Raw genomic sequence first — 10810 nt, forward strand, 5'->3', positions numbered from 1 at the left:
CCCCGAGGGCTGCCGGGCTGCCAGAGGGATGTCTGATTGCCATCTTCGGCCCAATCTCCCAGGGAGCAGGCCTAAGCCAGCAGGTGGTCATCCCCCAAGGGGTCCCAGACTACGAGAGGGCACAGGCCGGGCTGAGGGACCCCCCACCCCCAAGTGCACAAATTTTTGTGCACCGGGCCTCTAGTCTGATTATAAGGTGAAGCTATAGTTAAGAATCACCATAATAACTAATTTACAGATGAGTAAGAAGCCAGTTCTTTATCAAATATTTTCTCTTTTTCTTACCCTGATATTCATCCCACTTTGGTTGTTTTTTGTTTTTGTTTTTGTTTTTAAGTAAGAGTAAGTTTATCAAAGCTTGAAACAGTGAGGCAAAGGAAGGGCCCCTGGAGACAGGATCGGAGGGTAAGCCCAAATCCAGCTGCCACCGCCAAGTGCTTCCCTGGGTGCAGGCTCGTCAGGATCCTTACAGCTTAGGCTAGAAAAAGCAAAGCGCATGCCTAAGGAAAGGGGGCGAGGGTGTGCTCAAAGAAGAGTGTGCCCATCTCACTTCAGAGAAAGAAGAGAATGAGAAAATATTTTGCTCTTCCATTCAGTGATATCCTAATACATGTACACGAGGCATAAAAGATTGATAAGTTTAACACCATCTTTTAATTACTAAAATCCACTACTAAAAATAAAACCCTAAAAATTCTTTATTAGCCTGGAAATACAGAAAGAGTTTAAAGAATCCTCTAAAGGTTCTGAAAATACATTAGGGTGACAAAAAAAAGTTATGAACATTCAATATAGTGCCATCTGCATAAGAAAATAAATATTGAATAAATGAATTAAATAATTCATTTAATGAAAAGCAACAACCATTCTGAGGTTTAAAAAAAAGACTGCCTTTTTCTCTAGTGTTCTAATGTATTATTTTGAAGAATCAAAGGCAAAATAACATTTATTTATTTATCTACCTATCTATCTTTCAAAATATAAGAGAAAGTTTATTTGGAAAATCACAGAAGTAATAGAAGTGAGCCAGCAGGAATGCGTAGGCTCAGGAAACAAGTTACAGAGACAGAATAAGAGTCCTAGGAGCTTAGGAGAGGGAAAGGCAAAGGTAACACCCCTGAAAGAAGAAAAGGTGGAAGAAAAGGCATACGCGTGCTCTGAGAGGTAGAACAAGCCCAAAATAAGATTTTTAAAAATTTATAAATCAAAATCACAAGGAGGAAAAATTATGTTTACCTCCTCTTCTTCTTTCATATGAGGAAGAAAATCTCTTGTAAATGCCTCCAATCTCTCTTTCAGCTGTTTCTCATAATTCAACTGCTCATATTCATTCTAGAAACAAACAAAATAAGTAATCTGCAAAAATTCTGCTTCATTAGTCCTAAGGAATCAGTTTAAAATGCAATATAAAGCCTTTAAAAAAAAATTTAAAAAGCACAAACAAATAGCAAAGTAGTCTCTGTACTTTCTTAGTATAAAAGATGTCTTAAGGCCATCCTGAACCTTGAATTCCTTTAGTAACGGGATCTCATATTTCTTTTTTTAAATGCCATAAAAGGTCTAAAAATAGCAAGTATTTGCTCAAAACTTCTATTGATTTCTAATGTATATATTTATATAATTTCTGTGTCAGTTTTCTTAATATATCTCCAAGTAGTCCATAGGAGCCTACGGGACTCTTGCCATTACAGAATCCCTTTAAGACAGTAATTTTCAACTGGTGTGCCCCAACAATTTTTAAACCATGCAATACCTGACTATTTAGTCAGAGGCACTGACCTCTTTTCCCTTAGATCATTGGTTCTCAACCTTCTGGCCCTTTAAATACAGTTTCTCATGTTGTGACCCAACCATATAATTATTTTTGTTGCTACTTCATAACTGTAATGTTGCTACTGTTATGAATTGTAATGTAAATATTCTGAAATGCAGGATTGTCTTAGGCAACCCCTGTGAAAGGGTCGTTCGACAACCAAAGGGGTCGTGACCCACAGGTTGAGAACCACTACCTTAGATTGTTAAATAAAAAATAACAATAGCCAACACAAATAAGAGCCATCCAGTATGAATGAATCAAACTTACACCTATTTTATATTTTTTGGTGTGCCACAGAATTTTAGTAATTAGTTTATGTGTGCCAGGAGATGAAAAAGGTTGAATAAGGTCATCTAGTGTATCTTCCACTAAGCAATTCAAAGTACATGCTACATTATCCTACAGAAGACCATATATATTTCCAAAGACAGGTATCAACTTCTAAAGGCAAGGAGAGTTCACTACATCTTTCACTACAGTAAATCATTGTAAGTCCAGACAATTGCTAAAAAGTTCCTCCTCCTATGAATTAAGATCACATCTCCCTGTAACTTATCTATCACTTCTATATCAGCCCTCTAAACTTAGAATGTGAAAAATTTATAAAATAATGAACTTTCAAAATGTGGGCATATTTTATCCCTTTGGTGTTCTCTCTAATCTCTTTTTTTTTTCAACTAATTTATTCAATTGCTTCCTAATATTCTACCCAATGTATTATTCTCTTAAAACTTTATACATTTTCCTGCCCCCACCCTGCTTTTAGCTATAAAGGTCCACTTATTCATGTTATATTCAGAGTTGAAACCCACTACAATAACCCCGAGTAAAGTCTTCCTTACAGTTATTAACAAGTGTCAAAATTTTTATTTTCTGTAACAAAACATCATTTACTATAAAATGCTAACAATTTTTACCAATGACATACCAGAAGATGACACAAGTTGTGATAGCAAAATATCCATTTTTACAACTCACCTTAACATTCTTCAGTCCCTTCTCAAAGAGGCTAAGCATCTCAGAGAGTTTGTTGTCAGAATGTACATTATAAATGGTCTGGCTGCGTTGTTGAAGCAAACCAATAATGTATTCATTTTCAATCTGCTCATGCATTTTGAACTCCTTAAAAGTAGCATACAGAGACTGCAGAAGAGCACGGAAATCATTGTTGTTGGAAAAGTTGGTTTTAGAAAGCTGAATAAAATTTAAAAAGAAAGGCATAATAAATACATGTAAATATGCACCAATAAGAAATATTGAAATGCATTCTTATGTAGTTTGTACATAGTAAAATAGCTCTCTTATACTTGGTTAACTTGATTAAATTTAGTTTCTTTAAATAAAAGGGATTAGACTAGATTCCCGCCAAACCCAAAATTCCATCAGTCTATACATATGCTAAATACAAATACTCCTATACACAAGAGAATTAATTGAGCTTCTGTAAAAGGAAGTATGGGTTAGGCATTAAGAGTAATTTATAGAAAACCAGACCTATGGTCAGTCTAAGATCGGATCCCAGTTCTACCATTTATTTAGCTGGGTAACTGTAAGTTAATTTTCTCCCTCCATGTTTTAGTGTCTTTTGGTGTTAAATGATAATAATAATGACACGTATACTTCACAAGTGAAACTAAAATGAATTAGTGCTTAGTAAATGTTAGCTATCATTATTTTGAAAATTAATCATTCAACTTTATAAATTCATGCATTTTTTCACTCTATTCAGACATTTAATGAGTAGCTACCATGAGCCAGCTATTATTTCTGATACTTGGGATACATCAGTTAACACAAAACGACATCTCTGCCTTAATAGGGCTTACATTCTATAATGTATGTGAAGGGAAATAAGACAATGAATAGTAACCACAATAATACGTAAATTATCTAGAAAAGGGGTTGGCAACTTTTTTTGTGAAGGGCCAAGCAGCAAATATTTTAAGTTTTGCAAAGCAATTCAGCTGTTGTAATACAAAAATAGTCATACAAATGAATGTAGCTGTATTCCAAAAGAACTTTATTTATGGACTTAATTTAATTTTCATATAATTTTCACATCCTAAAATATTATTTTAATTTTTTCAAACATTACCTACTGAGCCACACAAAAACAAATGCAGACTTTTATCCCAAGAAATGTCGCATAAGATGACTACAAAATTCACTAGTGTCTAATTTCAGCAAATACTATCATGTGTCACTTTATTTTTTAAAAATTTAAAATAAGTTAGTAGAAATGAGATAAATCAAAAGAAAACATTAATAATGGCTATAAACGTTTTAAAAATAAGAAAAGCATGGCAAAAAAAAAAAGCAAAAAATGCCCCACCGGTGTGGCTCAGTGGTTGAGCGTCAACCTATGAACCAGGAGGTCACAGTTTAATTCTTGGGCAGGGCACATGCCTGGGTTGCCCTCTTGATTCCCAGTGGGGGGCATGCAGAAGACAGCCAATCAATGATTCTCATTATTGAGTTCCTCTCTCTCCCTCTCTCTTCCTCTCTAAAATCAATAAAAAAATTTTTTTTTTAAAAAAAAAAAGGTAAAAAATGTCCTAGGCCCTGGCCAGGTAGGTCTGTTGGTTAGAGTGTCATCTTGATATGCAAGGTTGCAGGTTCAATCCCAGGTCAGGGCACATACAAGAATCAACCAATGAAAGCATAAATAAGTGGAACAACAAATCCATATTTCTCTTTCACTCCCCTAGCCCCCACGGCATTCCCCTCTCTCTCAACTCAATTAAGGAAAAAAAATGTTCTCATGTGAGTTAAGAAAAGTAATATCTTAAAAGACATGCAGGAATTCTGCATATATTCTCAGTGACCTATTAGAAAATCTTTCAGATTTAAACACCAACTAAGGTAAAGCCCAGGTGCAGGATCCAGACTGAAACCAAGTCACATATATAAAAGTACTTTATTTTATATGTAGAGTCAATCCAGCATAGTGGTTAAAGTGCTGACTCTGGAGCAGCGATTTTCAACCTGTGGGTCGAGAACAATGAAAATACATCCTGCATATCAGATATTTACATTACGATTCATAACAGTAGCAAAATTACAGTTATGAAATAGCAATGAAAATAATTTTATGGTTGGGGGTCACCACAACATGAGGAACTATATTAAAGGGTCGCGGCATTATGAAGGGTGAGAACCACTGCTGGAGCCAGATTGCTTAAGTATGAATCCATCTCTGTCAGCAAAAGCTATCAAATTGCTCTGTGCCTCGGTTTCTTCATCTGTAAAATAAGGCTAATAATATTAACTACCACATAGGGTTCTTGTGAAATTTAATAATATATTTAAAGAACACAGACTGTAATATATGTAAGCCTTACTTGGGCTTTTCTGTTATTTCTATAGTTAGTTCAAAACTATTATTGAAACTACCCAAGTTAATTTTTCTCCACTTGAAAATAACTTTTAAAACTGATACTAAAGTCAGTAAATTTAGCACTTAAAAAAATAATCAGTACATAAACGACTTAACTTTTATAAAATTGTTTATGAGTTGTTGTTTTTCTAAATTTTGTTTGCCTCTGTAAAGTTATTCAAGCATATAGGCTTGATTGAGAAAAAAAAATAACCCATACACTAATAACATCTGGGACATATTGAGGCCTATGCTGTGCTAAATATTATACAAAGTACTTTTAGGTATTATCTTAAAACAATCATAGAAAGTTATATTTCCCATTGTATAAGTGAAAAACCTGAGGCTTGGAGACAATAACTTAACCCAAACCAGACAGGTAGTAGACAACAAAACAGAGATAAATCTCTATTATTCTAAAATCTATGTTCTTTCCACAAGATACAATGTAAGTCCCAATCATAAAGCTATCTTTTCAGATCCAATTGTTAAAAAGAATGCCAGATCTAAAGCAAAAGTTCTCCCTAGGGAGTTGACTTTGCCTCCCAGGAGCTACCAGGCAAAGTCCAGAGACATTTCTGGATTGTCACCACTGCAGAAGTGATACTGACCTCTAGTGGGTAAAAGTCTGGGATAAGGCTAAACATCCTACAGGACAGCCCCCACAACAAAGAATCATCTGTCATCTGGCCCAAAACGTCAATAATGCTACATTTGAGAAATGCTGCTTTAAAGTCGTGTTTTTTAAATGTTTAATTATTATCCTTAGTATGAAATACACTGCAATCTAAACACACACACAATATTTCCCTAACCTGTGATGTACTCTAATATTTACTTTTCCATTTCATGTTTTAATGCTGTTTCTGACCCACAAAATTGACTTAATGACCCACAAACGGGTCATAGGATACACTTTGAAAAACAATGTTCTATAGTAGGCTATAAAAGTTCCTAAGTGACCTATAAACTTGTATACTCTGATGCCTAGCAAATTCAACGAAGAACCCATGTAGAACACAATACACATAAATAAATAAATAGTAACAACCAGTAACATGGTATCTCCCTTATTTTAAAAATTGAGAACTGACTCTGTCTCAGGCACACTACAACCTAAAATCTTCGAGCCTGGCTTCAAATTGATTTGAAAAGTGTGTCACTTAAATACTAGATAATAAGTTCAAAAATAGATATGAAAATAACAACAAAACCCAAACACTATTATTACCCCAAATTAGGTTTTACTTTTTGTCTACTCAGCCATATAATGCTTACTTTTAGTCAAGGGAGATTTACATGTAATGAAGAAACCCAACTAACTCTGGTCAAACTAACTCTACAAATAGAAAAAAAAACTGGTTCACCAGGAAAATGTTTTGCATAAAACCATACAGCTCATAATAAACAGCAGAATCAGTAAGGTAATGCAAAAAAACATGGGCTTCAGAAGGGAGAAAAATCCTAAGATTAAAATCCAGGCTCCCCTAATTACTAGTTGAGTGAGTTGGGCAAGTTACTTAACCACTAAGTCCATTTCTTCATCTTTAAATGAGGGATAATACTTGTCTCACAGAGCTCTTGTGAGGATTTAAAGAAATAACATAAGCATGTAGTAAGAACTCACTGAATACCCTTTTCCTTCCTCTCCTAGCTCTTAATTCAGCATTCTCTCAAATAAACCAATCTTCTCAATGCCAGTCAATAAGTTTTTACAAGTATGCAAAGAAATAGAAAAACAAGGAAAACTAAAGGAATTCTTCATAAAGCTATACTAGTATTCGTTTAATTTTAAAAAATAATCTGTTCAAATTATCCTGAGCTTACTTCCTCCTTAGTTGCTTTGGTCATAAATTGTCCTTTCTTTATAAAATGATAAAGTAGATGACACTTTTAATATTCATACCTGAAAAACTTGGGCACTCCATAAAGCCTCCACTTGAATTTTTTATAACTGGCTTATGTGTAAACCTGGGAATCTCTGTTCCATGCATATCCTAAACCACCACCTACTTTGTTCTCAGAAACCAGTCTGAAGAGACTCTAAGACCAGTCCCAACACTTTAATGTACAGCTGACCATGTACCTCTTGGCTCCCTCTATTCTGCATTTGGATTTCCATCCTACCATAAAGGTTTGAGTGTAAATTCCTTAAGAATTAGGACCTCAACTCACATCGCCAACAGAAGTTACTATACAGCCAACTGACCGAAGAAACTCAACGCTCACTGGTAGAATTAAATGTTGTTAAATTCTGAGGATTAGAGGAAAGACTGAAGAATTGGAATAAACTGGAAAAAGAATGTCAGTCGATGCAAATGTTCACTAAAATTATCCCAATTGGGAAGGTCAGTAAATTTGCAAAAAGATTTCATAAAAAAACTGTTGCCAAAAATATTTTCCATGAACTACTCTGATTTCATACACAGAAAATTAACATAGGACTCGTGATCCTGACTTGGGTTCTCATTTGGATCTATCACTAGATGCTTATGTACACTTGGTCTAGCTAACCTACGCCTACAAGTCCAACCTAGCTGCTTCTTTATAATTACTGGGCAGAGTCAACATTAAGAATACAGTGAAAGCCCAAGCTGGTTTGGCTCAATGGATAGAGCATCAGCCTGTGGTCCGAAGGGTCCCAGGTTCGATTCCGGTCAGGGGCACATGCACGGGTTGCAGGCTCAGTCCTCAGTAGGGGATGTGCGAGAGGCAGCCGATCGATGATTCTCTCTCATCATTGATGTTTCAATCTCTCTCTCCCTCTCCCTTCTTCTCTGAAATCAATAAAAATATATTTTAAAAAAAGAATACAGTGAAATAACATGCTTTGTATCTTTTTAGTTTGAGTATAAAAATTAGTTCTCATTTTGTAAAGTTTTAATGTAGGCTGTTTGGGTTGGATATCCCTGGTCTATGAAACCAAAAGATGATGAAGGCAAAACTTGGGTTTGCAAATGAGTAAAAACAAATAGTCTATTCAGCCATTATAAAAAACTTATTTTTTTCCAAGATAGTTCCCAAAAAACATCCTAGGAGAGTTCCATTAACTATTAGCATCAAGAAGAAATCCAGATGTAGAATTCTTATGTAGCCACTCCTCCTCTCTCCCCAAATCACCTTGGTCTCTGATCCATAGAAAATTGTACTATTAATCTTCTTGATGACTATATACAGCAATCTCATTAACTACCTGTAATTAGTTTGGAATTGGTGATGATTTTCACTTATGCTATTTCAAATTGATAATGCTTCCACCCTAGCCAGTTTGGCTCAGTAGATAGAGCATTGGCCTGCAGACTGAAGGGTCGCAGGTTTGATTCCAGTAAAGAGCACATACCTATGTGTCGCAGGCTTGATCCCTGGCCCCCGGCGTGTGCAGGAGGCAACCAATCTATGTGTCTCTCTCACATCGATGTCTCTCTCTGTGTCTCCCTCTCCCTTCCACTCTCTCTAAAAATCAATGGAAATAATATGCTTGGGTCAGGATTAACAAAAAAGAAAATGCTTTTTAGTTATTGCAAGAGGAACATTTAATTAAAAAGAATCTTACTTGACTCAAATATTGTTTTTAGAAATGGCTCTGTAATTTTCAAATTTGTTCTAGTGTTCTTAATCACCAGGTAATCACATACAAAACTAGTGATTAACTTTTTAAAATTTTTAAATAAGGCTGGTTAGTCTAGTATATAATTAAATAAATTTGGGATTCCTAATTACTTTAGTAGAGTAGCAAGCATTTAGAAATCCAATGAAGGCCACAAACCTCCGAGGGAAATGTACACATGCACAAAAATTTTCATCACCATTTCTGGTGATCCCTGGACTACAGTATCTCCCCAAATCTAAAATGGAGAAGACTTCAGAATCCACTAGTCCTCACTAACTTTTCCTTTTTGATTTTGAGAAAGTATAAAACCTCCCCATTTTTTTTTTCTTTGCTGCAATTAAAGGATACAGTCAGAGAAGCTAAAAACACTAAGTAAGCTAACTCAAAAAAATCAGGGGTTTGTTACTCAGCTTACCTAACGACTGGCTAACCCATTCTTGATGCTTCTCCCGGATAAGCAGCAGTTCTCACCCTTGGCTACACACTGGGCTCACCTAGCTTAACATATACAATCACGTGCCCCTTAACGACTGGGCTACATTCTGAGAACTTCATCGTTAAGCGGTTTCATTGTTGTGGGAACACCAAGCTAGATACCATCTAAGTATAGCCTACTAGACACCTAGGCTACATGGTATGTAGCCTATTACTGCTCCTGGGCTACAAACCTGTACAGCATGTTACTGTACAAAACCGAAGATTAAATCAAGCACGAGAGAAAATAATGCAGTCAAGAGATGTGCCATGACATGACATACAGCAAACTTTCTTTACAAGCAGAAAGAGTACACTCGAGAGAAAGAAAAAAAAAACCAAAACAATAAAAAGTATAATAAATACAGAAACCAGCAACGGAGTCTCCTGTTATCATCAAGTACTATGTGCTGCGCAGAATTCCACACGCCATACTTTCACTCAACTGGCCGGGCATCACCACCAACGCGTGAGTCATGCGCTGGGGACACAGGCTGCAATGTCACTGGGCCACAGGAATCTTTCAGTTACATTATCATATTACGGGACCCAGGTGGCATATGCGGTTCCTCCTGCTAGTACACGGAAGTCATTCCGTGCACATGGCTGTACCTGGATCCTGATTTTACTGGTTTAGGCATCAGAATTTTTTAGCAGCTTTTGGGGTGGTCCTCACAAGCAATCAAGGTTGACAAGCACTGTCCCAGAATACCTTGGTGTTCATACCTATATCTGAATCAGGTGGTTTTTTTGTTTTTGTTTTTAATTTTCAAAATGAAGGGAAGGGAAGGATGGTTGCGGGCGCCCTTGAAGTGGTTGGCTTGAGTGTGGCCTACCAAGGAGCACGCTGGCATCCTCCAACCGCTTCACGGGGCTGCGAGAACTCCTCTCTTAACGGGGTTCTGCTTCATGCTATGCAACTTCTGAACATTCGTAAGAGCTGATTTCTGTGCTTAAACAATCGTTGAAATGGTTTGTTTTTTAATTTGGTTCATTTCTACGGGAAACATAACTGCCCCCACGTTTTCAGGATATCCACATGGACTTTGCCTAATGTAAATTAACAAGAAAATACAAAAAAACAAAAACAAAAACGAGGACTCTTACTATTGTTTTAAAATCATTAGCAAAAGGCCCTAACCACCTCCACAAAAGTGCTTGCTCAGCTTGTGCTTACCCCATTAAGAGTCCAAAACCAACTTTTTCCGAGGCCCCTTACACCCGAGCCCACGTACAGAATTCCAACACCTACAAGGCGTAAGACCTCGGGGCAATAAAAAGTTGCAACGAAAAAATAACCGCCGACGAGGAGGGGAAGGCTCGCTCGTTCCTAAGCCGAGAAACCTGGGTTCTCTCCCCCATCCAACCAGTGAGAAGCTGGGGCTTAGCTGAACCGGGGGTGCTTGGAGAAGCGTCCCCCAGAGCCAGGAAGCAAGCGTGAGGTTCGGGAGCTGCTGGGTTGTGGTTATTGCCACGCTAGTTGATATTAGAACAGCGCAGGACATTGGACCAGGACTTTACAGTTTACAGAAGC

At 36.7% G+C, this 10810-nt stretch overlaps 1 protein-coding gene across 3 annotated transcripts in view; it reads right to left on the reverse strand.

Moving 5' to 3' along the window:
• FBXL5 (F-box and leucine-rich repeat protein 5) overlaps positions 1-10810 on the reverse strand; it is a 34936-nt gene that overhangs the window by 23361 nt on the left and 765 nt on the right. For 2 of the 3 annotated variants that reach the window (XM_015571840.1, XM_015571841.1), the window contains exons 2-3: positions 2795-3010; positions 1237-1332 (exon numbers count right to left, since the gene is read on the reverse strand). In XM_015571840.1, the coding sequence (XP_015427326.1) occupies positions 1237-1332; positions 2795-2929 (231 nt within the window). In that variant the 5' untranslated portion in view covers positions 2930-3010. Of the gene's footprint in view, positions 1-1236; positions 1333-2794; positions 3011-9642; positions 10414-10810 lie in introns of those variants that run through there. The other variant, XM_015571839.1, reaches the window with a different exon arrangement.

The sequence above is a fragment of the Myotis davidii genome, unplaced genomic scaffold (assembly GCF_000327345.1).
Source record: "Myotis davidii unplaced genomic scaffold, ASM32734v1 scaffold204, whole genome shotgun sequence".
Classification (NCBI taxonomy): domain Eukaryota; kingdom Metazoa; phylum Chordata; class Mammalia; order Chiroptera; family Vespertilionidae; genus Myotis; species Myotis davidii.